Source organism: Etheostoma cragini, chromosome 14, assembly GCF_013103735.1.
Source record: "Etheostoma cragini isolate CJK2018 chromosome 14, CSU_Ecrag_1.0, whole genome shotgun sequence".
Lineage (NCBI taxonomy): Eukaryota > Metazoa > Chordata > Actinopteri > Perciformes > Percidae > Etheostoma > Etheostoma cragini.
The window spans coordinates 21957983-21973702 of NC_048420.1; the positions used below are offsets into that span (position 1 = coordinate 21957983).

General features: G+C 40.7%; 1 protein-coding gene across 1 annotated transcript; it reads left to right on the forward strand.

Annotated features, from left to right (window-relative positions):
• Positions 1-6511: 6511 nt before the first annotated feature.
• On the forward strand, positions 6512-12499 carry si:ch211-171h4.3 (serine/threonine-protein kinase SBK2). Its single transcript, XM_034892720.1, has 5 exons — positions 6512-6795; positions 9250-9394; positions 9488-9690; positions 9859-10020; positions 10108-12499. Exons 1-5 carry the CDS (start codon positions 6790-6792, stop codon positions 10729-10731), a joined length of 1140 nt encoding a protein of 379 aa, XP_034748611.1. The 5' UTR covers positions 6512-6789; the 3' UTR covers positions 10732-12499.
• Positions 12500-15720: the final 3221 nt, after the last annotated feature.

Below are 15720 nucleotides of genomic sequence, written 5' to 3' on the forward strand. Positions count from 1 at the left end.
CATCCAAAAAACTGCATGACTTGGTAAGATTTCACAGGATCGCTCGTCCATATTTTCTGTCATATCTATAATGTTATAGTGTTGGATGCCATGCATGTTTTAGGGTACAACATTTGTTGTCACATACAGCAACCATCTCCTTACTATCAGCAAGCTGCCTGTCCCCAGAGCACACTGTAAAAAAACACGGTCTCTGTAGACAGCCCAGGCTCTACTGATGGCAACAAAAATTAACTGCAAGAAGGATTTGGTACGAGGAAGCACAGAAGGGAGGGGGAGGGAACGGAATGAGGAGGATGGAGTGGCAAGTGTACACATACACTTAAAAGTAATGTCCTTTGAGAAAAAAAACTCAGAATTCGGACTGTCCTGAATGCCTTACTGTTCCAACTGTTTCCTCTACTCTCAGCTGACGTCAATTTGTAGCGAATTTATTGATCGTTTGCTCTACCACGTCACTGCAGTGTTAAAGTTACATAACGCTTGGAAAAGCTTTAATCTTGGCTGCAGAAGTTCTTCTCCCAAATTTCGGATCACGTTCCTGCTGGAACATGTTCAATTGTGTGGCTTTTGATTTAGAAGCAGTAGTAGAAACCCAAAATACAAGTGTGACATGACCTGAAAATGAGCATATAATAATATATTAGTAGAATGTAGCTGTATTTATATTTTATCTTTCTGTTCCCTTTCAATTCTCTAGTTATCATGAATCTGTGCTTTATATAGCTATCAATCTGTTGGGGTTCAAGTAATATATTTTCTTTTTGTCATTATGACAGATTATAATAGATGTATCATGATGTAGAGTACACTACTTAAAGTCTGAAAAATGAAACAAAGCAGCAAACAAAATAATCATCACTATGGGTAGTTAGAAATTACAAATAAGCAGACAAGTCATGAATTGTTAAAATTAATACATTTTATTCATGTTTTTTCATTATATAATCATTTAATATGTGATTGCCAGAACAGTCGTTTTATTAGAAATTATTGTTCCTCCATATAAACACAAGGCAGTTAGGGGACAGGCTGTTCTCAAGGTGTTTAAAATATCTGTTGTATCTTGGAAATGTTCCCATATTTAAAGTAAACTTCATTTCTACAGACGGACAAGGAGCTCATAAACTTTGAGGGTGTGGAAAACAGACTGGACGGTCTTCCTCATATGCAACACACTGCGGCCCATCTTAATTCACTGAAGGTAAAGATTCTGGAATCAAGGAACTCATTTTTCTGCAACACTTTCTTGTAGAAAGGCTGTGTGTAGTAGCTGTATTTATATTTTCTCTCTCTGTCCGTTTTGTGTCTCCACAGGTGAACAAGTCACTCCCCCAGCTGTTTGTGTTCATTCAGTCCTTCAGACTGCATGTTGACTGGTTGAAAACAGCCCAAGACAACGTCAGTTTATCCTCCGAGTCAACAGAGGGCGTCAGCTCTCCCCTCCTGCAACTCTCCAACCTCGTTGAGAAATCTCTTCTCCAGGTAAGAAGACCTTTACGGTTAACTTCATTTACACAGATTATTTGGACCTAAATAAAAAGTTTAAGAAAAATGGTAAGAAGTCACTAACAAAAGTTCAAGTTAAATTCAGTGATATAAAAGGAGATTTGAAAATGTGATTGTTGTCATGAAACATCTTTTTTTAAATGGAAAGTTGCCTTTGGAAAGTGCTTGCTTCAGAATCAAAAAGGAGTTTATTGCCACAGAAGTTACCTCAGGTGGAATTTGCCTTGGCAATAAGCAAACATTGAAGATTTAATCTGCCGATAGTTTTAACAGTAGTTGAGATTTGTTAAGATTTAGACAACTAGGAGTACTTGCTATAGTATAAAGTGTGTCACCCCCATGAGGAATTCTAAGTAAGGACAACAACAACACAGTTTTGTGGAGCCTAATTAGCATTTTTATCAAGTAATGGCTTGAACCGAACAGACGTTCATTAATATAACTTAGTCACACACTATACCTTTAAGGTTAGGAAAAGATAACACCAACTCTTAAGTTTGATAGGGAACAGTGTGCAAAGTCAAATGTTCAACCGTCCAACCCAATCTTTCGGTTTTGTTGGGTAAAGCAGAAACACATAATCATAATGCAACACTAACAAATATGGTTAAAAATGATAAAATATGTTGAAACGCGTAAAGTATGGGGTTAAACTCAAGTATCTTTGAAATGATCTAACTGATTTTATGTTTTACTTTATGGTGTGGAGTTCCCATTAGACTCTTGAGGTGTAAATTGTGCAGTTAAAAAGAAATTATTCAGATTTGATTTGCAAGCTGCTTCCTAAACTTGAATTATTGTTTCTGTGTTCAGATCAGTGAAGAGGTTCCTCAGTCCCCGTCTGCCTCCCTCCCGGTCGTCTCCACAGCCTTCGATGTGCTCCAGTTCTCCATTGAGATCTCTGAACGTTTGGAAGTCTTTTGTAACTGGTCCAAAAGAGTTTTGGTGCATCTCCAGAGACTATCCCACTGCCCTCGACATTAGTATGCCTCAGCCTTCAGCATTTAAGCAACTCGTAGCAAATGTCGTCCAACAAAACCATTGTTAACTTACATGAACTTTATCCAGAGAGGAATCTTAGACCTGGTCCAGACTAAAATATCTCAACAAATACTAGATATATTGCCATGAAGATTGGGACATGTATTCATGGTGCCAGGAGGATGCATTTGAATGACTTTGAAGATTGCTTTTTTTGTAACGCCACCCAAAAGTCAAAGTGTCCATTTATCACGTGAAATATTCCAATGTCTACTGGATAGATTGGGCTAAAATATGTTAAAAACACGCTTAGCATCTGCATGTTAACATTGTCACTGCAAGCAAGCTGATGTCAGCATAGACCCAATCATGATGTTTGTTTACAATAACTTCCTGTTTCGAAAACTGAATTTTTACATACAATTTAACAGCGCTGAGCAAACAGGGACGAGGAAAAACTGGATATTCTCTCATCTCATTTGTCTAAAATGCATATTTGATACGTTCATATGTCAACACTATTGCCAAATTAGGTTGAGACCTAAATTACCTTTTGGGCCACAGACAAAAAAAAAATGGCAGAACCCAACCTAGCAATCAGACTGATCAGTGGTGAGATGTTGCTTTTCATTACACTAGATTTGGTTTATCAAAGATGCTAGAAAAGCAACACATGAGCAAATGAGTACAGCAGAGACAAAAGATATAAGTGTACCTCTGTGTTTCACTATATCTTTAAAGCCATAGTGCATGGTTTCTAAAGCAATGACAACAAAACTGTTGGCGCGTGCACGTGATAAAAGCCTTTCATGATCGCGTACCACCCCCGTGTAGCATCAATGCAGTTGCTAGTAGCCAAGGAGGACACAAGGAGGATTTAAAAAACATTGTGGACTCTTCAGAAGAGGTAATTATCTTCACTCGAGTTTCTAGCTCCGTACGACCCAATCTTCTGAACAGAGCCACACTAGGAAATGCAGAGTCTTAGTCTTAATTAGCTTTGTAGCGTTTGGCAATGGCTTGAATGTAACGGACGTTCAGTGAAAATTGTTGTGCACTAAAGCTTTAAACATTAGTTACGGCTGAAAACAACAACAGAAAACATGTTTGCCTCTTTCACATATCTCCGCACTTCAGTTGTCTACCCGGAAGAGATTTTTGTGTTTTGTGAGTCGGTTTCTTGACGCAAAACACATTGCAAGATGTTGAGTTCTAGAAACATCAGTTCAGCAGCGAAACAGAATGTAAGAATTTTGCATGTTCTAAACAAAATATGTTTAAGTGTTGTCTTACATGAGGCCTTTAAATGTGCAGTACTGATGCATTGTTCAGAGGCACCTGTCATTCCCTTTGTTTACATTCACAGCGCCTGAGTGTTGATCTACTCATTGAGCTATATGACAAGATAATGTTGTGGTACAATAAATATTTTTCTACTGTTGTTTTTTTTTACCCTGTTTAGGATGCTATTTATGAGCTTTTTATATTATATAGTGTGGGATGCTGGCATCTCGTGTTTTTCTATGGGTTATCTATTGTGTAATATTTAATAATAATAATAATAATAATGTATGGTCATACTGTAGTGCCTTTTTTTAAAGTATTATTTATACCTTTTGAATGTTTTGTTTTTGAATGTTTTACATGAAGTCATTAATAAAGCCTGACACTTGAAACAGAGATATGACTGCTCCATGGAGATCTTCTGTACTGCTTAACATAATCACACTTTACACTATTTTGGTTTAACTGAGCTTTACCTTGTACTTTTGGATGGTGAGAGGGTTTTTTCTTGATTTTTCCTTCCTCTTTAAGTCCTTCAGTTCACATAAATTGTTTGTAAATGATACCAAAATTACCCATTTGAGTGTTTTCAAAGTGTTTTCTGAAGCCTTTTTTTCACCACAGTCTGCCTTCTCATGGCAGGAAAAGCCCAGGTGTTGCTAATCACATTGACAATGATGTTGTTCCACTAAAGTGTCCCTGTAAGCCAAAAGTGAGTGCATGCACAATACAAGGACCCTAAAACTAAAGCAACAAATTCAGCCATCATTAACTTGATTATTTACACCTGTAGTTTTCCAACTGAAAAAATGTCTTCTGTGAAAAAGGCCTGTTGGTAGGACAACACTGTTTCTCAGGGCCTTCCAAACACTGTCCAAAATACTTAAAGCAAACATTGAAGATTTAATCTGCCACAATGATTTGTTAAGATTTAGACAACTAGAAGTATTTGCTATTGTGCATAGTTTTTGTCACACAGAGTTTAATGGAGATGAATTAGCGTTGTATCAAGTCATTCGGCAATAGCTTGAATGTATGGCTTAAATGTAATGTTCACTGCTGTTCAGCTGTGCACTGCACATGAGCCCTGAAGTAACAAACAGTGACTTGCATAATGTCAGTGTGTTGACGAGTGGCCACAGACAGATGATCTCACACATGGGCAAACTTTCGCTGTAACTAACACCAGCCTCCAGGGAAAGTCTGAGTGATCCCGCAGTTGTACGGACTGCGGTCACTGGTAGCAGCTGAGAGCTCTACAACCCACACGGTGTGAGAAAAAAATTCTTTCACTAGAAATAGAGAGAGAGGACGGGAAAGGGGGGGGGGAACCGAAAGAAAGAAAGAATGTTTTGCATGCAGTGAGAGAAAGTTTCAGTTGATAATTTGTTGACTGACAGATCAACAGTTACATATTGTCTCTGACACAACAGGACGGAGATGAAACACCACACACATTTTCCCCGTGCTTTTGGTAAAATGTTTTGTTCTTTCTGCTGCCAGAGGACGCTGTTCACTGCAGTACACAGTCAAAAAGCCGCTCAGTGGGTGAAGATCAAAAACAAAAATAACACCATAAATTTAGCTTTATTAGTTCTGAAAAGAGTTCTTCCAAATAACTATCCAACTTGCACACAGATTTTTTTTTCACCTCAATTTGTGCCGCATGACTCTGTCTGTTACGTGCAGTTAAACTACTTTTACTAATTAACCTTGTAAAACCTTTTTCACTTCCTTCATTTTTTTTTTAAGACCAAAGGAGTAATTATGTTGGGAGCCAAGAAGGAAGTCAGGGGATGTTGGAGAGCGACCAGGTCCGTGTAGAGGAAGGATTTGGTTTGATGAGGTGGTAAACAAAATATTAGACTTCAGCACGGAACAACGCTCTTTTTTTCCTGTTTCCAACCGACAGTCAACTGTGGTTTCTTTTAACCGCAACCATTCGCCTAATCCCAACATTGTAGGCTAGTCTTAAACAATGTTTCCTTAACAAAGAACCCACACCACCATTTTCCCCTAATCCTAACTGAGTTGTTTTGGTGTCTAAACTTGACCACACCTTAACCACAGTGTTGTCACATAATAAAATATTTATTTTTAAACAGTGATTTATGTTTTTGGAAGACATTTTTTATATTTGTCGTCCTACAGGGCACATAATAAATCACGTATTTTGTTGTTTAATTTGGAGGATTTATTCCTGAAATAAAGCTCTTAAAATACTATTATTGTGGCTAAAGACTGGTTCTATTCATGGTGTCTTTTGTTTTTCTTTACTTACCTTTGCATCTAGATGGTTGCACAAGTTAAAATGAGATTTAATGATGAAGGATTTTCATCATACTGAACTTACCAAGACTATGTCTGAAATATACTGGGAAATTTGGATATTAGCACATGAATTGCCTGTTATCACCACCACGCATCAGTCCTGTGTACGTTGTCTGTGTTTTGACACATGGTGAGACTGTACAGTCCATGCAAACACACACAAACACACATTTTTTATTTTACATCACATAAATGTCCTCACACTCATGCTGGTCTTCACAAAGATAGAAGTACAAGAACACACACACACACACGCACACACGCATGTATGATTGCCACTAGCCAGGATCCACAGGGAGGACAGGAGGGGGGGGGGGGGGGGGGGGGGGGGGGGGGGGGGGGGGGGGGGGGGGGGGGGGGGGGGGGGGGGGGGGGGGGGGGGGGGGGGGGGGGGCTAGAGAAGAGGTGAGGACAGATCACTTTGAGATAAAAGTTGCAGTGGCAGCACACACGAAATCCTCCAACACGCTCATCGGGCAGTTTCCAGAGTTCCTCCGCTGACTGCAGACAACAACCAGACGCTCTCAGACTCCTGCGGTTTGGAGCTAACGCTGGAAAGAAGTGCAGCAGAGGAGGTTCTGAGGAGGATTTCCTGACAGGCGCACCTGCTTAATGGAGAAGATTTATGTTGGACGGATTTCTTACTGAAGATTCACAGCGTCGAATTGAAATATACCGGCAAAAATGACAGTAAGTCAAAAACTGGTGATGCGCTCACTAGTAGGAAACCATCATGAGGAATGTGTTCATAGATGAAAGGGTCGTTTCACTCAATTTTTAGAAACGCATTTTCTCATTTACCTTTTTAGTTGTATAACAATGCTGAAGGTGATTTAGATTTGTAATCAGAATTTGTGGTACTCGCGCATTGAGCCCTACAATTTCATAGTTTTTATAGTTTCATTCATACTTTTTCATAAAAAAATTACTGCTTGCAAAGCAGTAATTTGTTAGAGAGAGAGAGAGAGAGAGAGAGAGAGAGAGAGATGCCATGATCTGGAAAAATAAAAACATAAATTATCTGCATTAAGAACTACCACTGTGAGGTACACAACAAAAGGAAAAAATATTGTATTTGGTGTGAATTGACCCTTTATTAGATGTTGAAGATTTTGTTTTTGGATTATAATTTGTGGGTACAATAAAAAGAAAAATGAAGGCATATTTAAATATATTTACTATGAAAATTAACCCTTCTTAGAGGAATCATATATAGTCATGTCTGATGCAGTAGCATTTTACTTGAAGTGCATTGGGAATTGTATTATAACATATTTGTGTTTATTTCATTACAACTACTATCTTTGTCCTGATTACCATCATTATAGTCCATAATGGGCTTTTGTTGCCTTGTATTGTCACAATCTTATAGAAGTTAAAGTTGTCAAAATATACATTTTAACACTTTTAAAGAAAATTTTAAGACTAACAAGAATTATTTCAGGTTGCAATCAGTTTCTCAGTTTGTTCATCTAGAAACTTGAAAATTGCAAGCAGCTCTAACTCAGTGTACGTTTAATGCCTAATATGAAAGAGGAACACAGTAATTCCATAAAAAAAACATTCATTAAGAAGTTTTGCAGTGAGATGATACAGTAAATCAATGACATGTTGCTTCTTTGATGTCTAAATCAACGCATCCTTCTCAACTATCAACTTGTTCTTTTGCACAAAAACTAACTTATATGTTGGATCATGAATGGCAGTAATCACTTGCGTTTACATTATTTACAGAGATGATGTTGAATAATACTGAAACCTGTGAAAAATGGAGTGTAAAATATTAGATTGCTTGAGGAGTGAAAGATGTATTTGTTTAAACACAAGATCTCTGATGTTTGTAGTCCACAGAGATCCATTTCCATGTAGAGGATCGTTACATAACTGCTGAATTATGCTCCTTTTTTGGTCCAAATTAGTTACTGCTAACATTTATGAATCATGCCAAGCACTAAAAACACTCCCTACTTGTAGCCTACATTTTACATCTTAAAATGGACAAATGTTACATTTTTTCCTGTAAAAATCTGCATATTTGATCCCAAAATGAGGCCGAATTGTCAAGTGTAGATGAAGCCTGGGCCAGGATTCGCAGTATGTGTGTACGACATATTCACAGATCAGTTGTTCTCTAGTGAGCTGTAATGAGCTGTCGGGATGTATGCTGACACCAAAACCTAGCCAGGGCCCGAGGGTGCCAGCTGTGGTGGAAACATCAACGTTCCACCAGACAAAACCAAGATCTGTGTGTCTGTGTGTGACAGGATTTCATGAGGCTATTAACAGACATGTTTATACCAGTGGATCAGTGTTGCTGCCAGCATCGCCATGACGACCATCATCACTGCAATGGTTGTGTAACAATCCAAAGAGCTGCAAAAGCCTTAGCACTATAAAAAAAAAAAAAAGGGCATGTTTAAACTCTTAAGTTTTGTTTTATGCAGACTAGGGGTTTACTGATTGGTCTACATTATGATGTTATTAAACCATGACATTTATTTTGACATGTCATACCAGCTGTGGATAATAACAAAGATTTTAGCAGTTGTGGTGTTGGTAGTCTTGCATTGCCAGACCCATGCCCACAGTGTGGTGTCAGTGCTGCAGTCTGGTCTCACCACCTGTCATAAAAGATAAAGATAAAGGCAACAAACTCTCCAGCTTGTTTGCATTTCTTTATGCCAAACACAACCATCATTGCCGGCGCTAAGCCCCAATAGAGGAGACAGCAAGAGAGGAGGAACATCCGGCGCGTAGTGTCAAGCTTTATCCCAGAAATGTACATCTGTTGAGCCGGACTTTGTTGTCAGGGTCCTGGTTTTGTGAATGCTGGTTCCACATTCTGCCTTTTGGTGACATCCAGACTAAAATCTGCCAGGTGAAATTTACTCATGGGATAAAAGACAACAAGAAAATTTCCAGTGAAGATGCTCGCTATTGCAACTCTGTAAAAGTTGACAATGAGTGTGCACCTCATGTCGAAAAGGCAACAGTCTTTAACGTAGGTCTTACTCATTTTTCAGGTTTGAGGGAAATCTGACTTCTACTCCAAACAAACTAATGTAAGGTTGCTTTTTTTGTCCCTTGCGTGTCTGTGTGTGTCTGTGTGTGTCTGTGTGTATGTGTGTGTGTGTGTGCGTCCAGGCTGCCACGAAGCTTCTGGACGAGATGTGCCATCTGACGGCTCAGTCTCTGACCGCCATGGACACATCGGAGCACTTCAAGATCCTAAAGCTCCTGGGTGAAGGCTCGTATGGCAAAGTCATGCTGGCTGTACACAGGAAGAGAGGTGAGGGGGAGAGGGGAACTGACGTTCATCATAGTCTTGTCTAGTCTCATCAAAAAGACAGCAACATCGATATTTATCCAGTGTGTCCTCCAGGTACGCCGATGGCGCTGAAGTTCTTCCCTCGGGAGTCCACGTCTCTTTTCTCTTTCCTGAGGGAGTACAACCTCTCGCTGTCATTCTGCACCCACCCGTCCCTGACCACAGCCCTGGGAATCGCCTACTCAACACCTTCCCACTACGTCTTTGCTCAGCAAGCAAGCCTCTTTGGCGATCTCTACGATGTCATCCTGCCCGAGGTACATGGTTATTTCATCAGAGCTATTAGGAGTTGTGTGAAAAGTAGAAGGCATACTTTTATTTATCATGTTTTTTGTGTTCAGATTTGATGAAATAACGACATCTGATTTCAGTATAGCTCACATTAGCTTTTCCTCACATCATCCCCCACCCTTCTTCCTCCCCAGGTCGGTATAGAGGAAGACTGTTGTCAGCGGGTGGTGTCCCAGCTGTGTGGCGCTCTGTCCCACCTGCACTCTCTTGGTTTTGTCCACAGAGACCTCAAACCAGAGAACGTCTTCCTGTGCGACTCTGCCTGCCGCTGGGTCAAACTAGGAGACTTTGGCATGGTCAGTATAAAACATAACGCTCATACTATACACTCATATGTCAAATGAGGTCATGACAGATAAATAAATATCATATCATATCAACAGGTGAAGGCCAGGGGCACCAGGGTCCCGGAGGTCTGGTACAGCTCTCCGTACTGCACCCCGGAGTCGGAGATCGCTCGCGGCAATGAGGACAGCTGGAGGAGCATGAGTGACGGGAATGTCGTTGTTAAAAAGCAAGAGGAAGAGAAGAAAAAGAGAGTTTGGGTGTCTGTGGAGCCCAGCACAGACAGCTGGGCGCTGGGGATCCTGACCTACGCCATGCTCACCGGCAGTCATCCCTGGACTGAAACAGCCGGCGACTGCCGCTCATACCAGAAGTATCTGGAGTGGTTTGACAGAGCAGAAGGCCCTGATGATGAACTGGACTTGTGGGAAGGAAGGCAGGTCGAGAGCACACAGGATGTCATCCATTTAACCGGGGTAGTACCTTTTCCTCCGGTAGCACCGCAGTTTGCATGTTTCACCTCACTCGCCTGCTGCTTCTTCAAGTCGCTCCTCGACCCGAGGCCGCGGCTCCGTGGGCAACCCGAGGTTGCACTGAATTACCTCGGAGGGGACTGGGTGATGGAGAAGGAGAGGGTGAGGCTGGAAGAGGAGAGGAAGACGAGCAGAGGAAAAGGAGAAATCAAGAGGATGAAAGAGATGGAGGGGAGAGGAGAGAGATGAGGAGTCAAAATAAATGAGAACACTGAATAATGAAGCAACTTTTTTATTACTTTTTTGAAGGACATGTGATGTTTAGGTTTATTTTATTAAAAGGTCCCATGGCCAATTTGACTTGCCCCCGTCTGCCTATGGTCCCCAAGTGGCCTGAAATGTCAAGGGAGCTTCAGGGAATGTAGGATCCAAGTGTAGAGACCGCAGGCAAAATAGAATTAGAATACTTAATAATGAAAAAGCTCCTATAAACAAAAGGTGTCCAGCAAACAGCAGGCAAAGACATCCAAAATGATGCAAGAGGCAAACAGTAATCACAGGAACACCAAGACCAAAGGTAACGAGATAACAAGAGACAGGTGACAAGGGCTGGGAAACAGGTGGAAGACATCAGGTAATCACAAGAGCGGGAAAACACAGGAAGTAAAACTAAAGACAAGACAGCAGAGAAAACCAGACTATTAAAACAAAACAGGAAACAGTACATGCAGACACTCACGGGGGACCAAAAGACAGAAACCACTACTACACAAGACCAGGGAGCAACCAAGGACTAAAACAGTTACAAGACCAAAAAACACAATCACAAGGAGGAAATATATAACAAAATACCAAACCATCACAAGAAATTGTGATAGGTGTAAACCGAGCCCTGGGTATCCTGCTCTGCCTTTGAGAAAATTATAGCTCAGATGTGCCAATCTGGAATCTGCCCTTATGACATCATAAGGGGAATGTTACCTACCTTTTCTCTGCTTTTGACAGAATTTGGTCCACCCATGATAAAAGGTAGAGACATCATGGCTTCCAAACAAACAAAGCATGGCAGTTGGACAAAGCCACACCCCCACCCTCCAAACCTGCCTCCTTATGCAGAAGTTGGCGCTCTTACACTTCCTGCTTTCTGCTTTGCTCCCGTCATGATTACTACGGCCGTTAGAGAGTGACCACGCCAAACAATAAAATGTAAATATGCCTCGTAATTGCAGCTTGTACAAGCAACTCATGGACTTCTTTTATGGGGAGGACAAGCTCAGACGAAAAGTTAAAAAAAGAAGAAAAAAAAAGTTTAATACTACAATATTTTAGCGTTAATACAAACAATACATACATTGCTAAGATGCTGTTATTCGAAGGCATCTGAAGGTTTGAGAGCTACTAGTGATGGAATCAGTTTTTGGCAGTTAGCTAATTTATTTAACAATATACTTTAAAAAATTAAAACACTGATTGTAGCTTAACAATCACATTCAACGGACTAAAAAAAACTGTAGCAGCTGCAGCTCTGGAAATCACTAGTTTTTATTTGTGCTGTAATGCTACTGTGTCCTTGTATCTTTAGCTCACTGCCTCTATATCGGGGTTTAGACTATTGAGAGGATTCAACAGCCGTAAACCCGTCTGAGAGGTGCAGTGCAAAAACCACAATACTTGTCCTTGACCTGTCTTCATACAAGAAGTAAGTGTTTCAAAGGGCCAACATGTGCAGTAAATATCTACCAAAGGCACTTTCTGTAAGTAAATATTCATATGAAACATGTATTTAAGTAGTACTTGTGTAGCACTAGTAACACTGTTTTGTATTTTAACATGGTAGCATTTGTCCTACGCTGTTGTAGCCTTCTGTACATAACTGCAGAACTTTGCCTTATTTTATTTTGTACTGTAAAGGTCCTATTTTGACAATCTAAGCACACGGTATGACGCACCTGGCGCATGTGCGTTTAGGGCGTGTCCAAATCCACTTTTGCCAGTTTGATGGTGGAAAAAAGGGTCCATGCGCCGGGTGCATGGTTCAAAAGGGTTGTACTTATTGTCTTCATTAATTCATAGGTGTGTTTTGGGCGTAACATGCAATGAACCAATCAGAGTGTCATCTTCCATCCCTTTAAAAGCCAGGTGTGTTGGATTCTTGCCGCATTGCTATTGTGATGGCGGATTTGCACCGTATAATTTTAATTCATAATCTTTTTAATGTTTTGCATGTGTGTGTGCTGCTGTGCTTCCCTGTGTGTATAACGAGCATAGCGTGCACGCTGTACATAAGTCTAGGCACATTTTACTAATTTGCTGTTGAAATAACAATGAAATGCTGCGTTACTGACTTTAGACCAGGTTTTTGTTGGTCAATGGCGTAATCACTTTCTGTTTCCTCAAGATAGCAATACACTAAGAATGCACCTGAACACACCTCCCTGTAAGACCAGCACGTAGCACAGATGGGCGCAGTTGCATTTGTTATTTAAAAGACCTGGGCACAGGACGGGAAAGTAATAACTGCCTCGGTCTTTGGGCTTTGGGCTGTGCTGCGCCGGGTGCAAGACAAGGCCGTGAAATGTATTAAATGAAATGTTTTAAGTTAGAATGTAATGACTTTATATATTGCACAACAAAAATACAGCAATACAAAGTGTTGCCAACTCAATGTAAATGTACAATTCAAAATACTTGTTTATTAACCACAGATTTGCAGTCTCTAAACTATAATTGAACATTAAAGTGATTGTTTTGGTAAAAGGCTCCTTTGTGAACAGTTTGATGACACAATGAATCGTCCCATGATTTGACTGTACACTTTAAAGACACATATCTGTTTTCTGCAAACAAATAGATTATTTAACATGATTTTAAGTAGGTTGACCTTAAAAATCATGACTGGCATGGTCGTAAGATTATACACCAAAGCAAAGCGTCATACATGCGCGCACACACACACACACACACACACATACATACGTACACACATACTAACATACAGTGAAGACCATCTAGAGAGCTTCCCCAGATGTTTTTAAAAATAGATCCGCTATCGTAAATCTAACACTGCAACCTTTCAGCAGCACGTACAGTATGTGCCCATACAGCTCCGACCCCTCGGCCTCTTGGTTAGCCAAGTCACACACTGTCACACGGGGGAATCCAGTTTGAGCAATAGGTCACGGTTTATCAATGCAAAACACACAACAACAACTTTGAGGGGCTGCTGTCCCCCTGAGTTGTCTTCTCTCAATCGGAAGGTCGCTGATTCGAGTCCCTGGCCCTGCAGTAAGATGTCAAAGTGTCTTTGGGCAAGACCCTGCACCACGAACCGCTCCCGATGCTGCGGACCAATGTTTATGATGGAAGTCTCTTATGATTAAAGGGTCAGCTAAATGAAATTAAAAAATGGTATCTTCAGAATTGAGCTGTTGATGTGGAAAATAATCCACCTGGCTTAACTCAAACTTTTTTAAGTTTCCTTAAGAATCTGAGGTCCTGTCGTTCCACTTTGATTAGTCGATGACACCATCGCTGGCTTTGTGTTGTTTTTTTAGAGCCATACTCTGCAGCTTCCCAGGCTGCGGCAGTGGCAGGAGCCGGCTACTGTGCAAGTATTTTGCCAGAAAACATTTGATCTTTTACTCCTTCGTTGATAGGGAGCGTCTACAGCATTTAAAAAATGGAGGTCAGAGGGAGAGAAGGAGCAGCAACAGACCAGCAGAATGCTGAAGCGCTGCCCAGTCTAATAAAAGCCGGAGGAGATGTAAATTAGCCGAGGTGACAAAAAAAAACAAACTGCTACAGGATATATTCAGCCTACAAGGATGTCAATACTGCCCTCAATCCCCATATCACTTTCAAACCCTGGTTTTTATTTCCAGTAATTTTCTTCAAATCCTCTGAACTATGTTTTAAGCTTTGTTAATTTTGATGATTTTTATTATCTTGGCAGCACTAAGAAAGGAAAGCTGTGATCTGAGACATCACGGAAGATGAGACTTTGGCTGTGTCTCATTCCGCATACCTCTGTCAGTACACTGCTAATGTGCACTGACTACTGACTGCCGTAGTGCCCGCTTTCAATGGTTAGGGCCCCAAGGTCCCAAAAGGAACTCCTGTTAAAACACCTACCTCTCAAATATATTGAAATGACCTTTGTCGATCAAAACAACGGACAGATTCAGCAACTGTCTGGCCTATTTCTTGCTTAAACTGTTTTTAGAAACACGTTTTATTAAACAATTTTCATAAAATTCGAGATTGTATTCGGAACGAGCCTGGTCCCTCTCCTTTCCGCTCTGTAGATAAAATGGCACCCGTTAAATCTGAGTAAGGTCCATCGTTCCACATTGAACTTTTTAACCTTTTTTTTAGCCATCTGGATACTTTCAGGGCACAGACGTTTTGCGTTATCTACAATATATACTTAAAACTAAGAGTTTGAAGTGTGCGAGTAGGCAGTTTGAGACAGAGCCTTTGTTTACTTAGCCGTTCCTCCCTCTTAAAGGCCTCACTGACAACTCCATATCATGTTTTACCAAACGTAACTTTGTTAGTCCATTTGTGGGCATGCCATCATATCTTAGACTACGTTGACACGTGGGCGGCTAATTTCATAAACGGACAATTTTAACCTCTCAGTCTTCAAAAATAACATTGTGCGTAGCATGTCGGTTTTCAGAAAAGTATGGGATTAAAACTGTATTTGTCTGTCTCTGTTCACCACCATCATTTTCTTTACGAAATAAGTTCTTAAGGGATTCCGTGGAGGGAAGGAACCTCTCCTCTCAGAGACACATATCACGAATAAGTGTTCAAACACACTGACCCACTCTCTATGAGCACCCACTGTCCATGAGCACCCCACCCCACCCCACCCCCCGACACACTCCACTTAAATCAACCTGTCGACATGTTGGTTCAGGTTTCCCTGGACATTAAAAGAAAAAGTGACTTCAGCTTTTGACATTTGAACTCGCTGTACCCACTCCGCTCCTTGCAGCATCTAAACCACCACAGCATTCAAGGCCAAATAACACATCACTGCTGGTATGAGCTAATAATAAATTCTTGATGTTATTTAAGTGGAGTTGAGAGAAAGAGATCATCTGTGTAGAGGAACAACAACAAGTTACCTCCCAATTCATCCTGAGCCAAAACTCATGAATTAGCGAGCTGTTAAAGGGAGACAGTTTGATCACTGTATCGCATTTAAAGGGGCAGGTCAGGACCCGGGGG

Bases quoted from the DNA above. Each gene is read 5' to 3' on its own strand.
- si:ch211-171h4.3 (XM_034892720.1), top strand. The intron at 9,395-9,487 runs GTGAGGGGGAGA...TGTGTCCTCCAG, and splicing joins GGCTGTACACAGGAAGAGAG to GTACGCCGATGGCGCTGAAG. The intron at 10,021-10,107 runs GTCAGTATAAAA...TCATATCAACAG, and splicing joins AACTAGGAGACTTTGGCATG to GTGAAGGCCAGGGGCACCAG.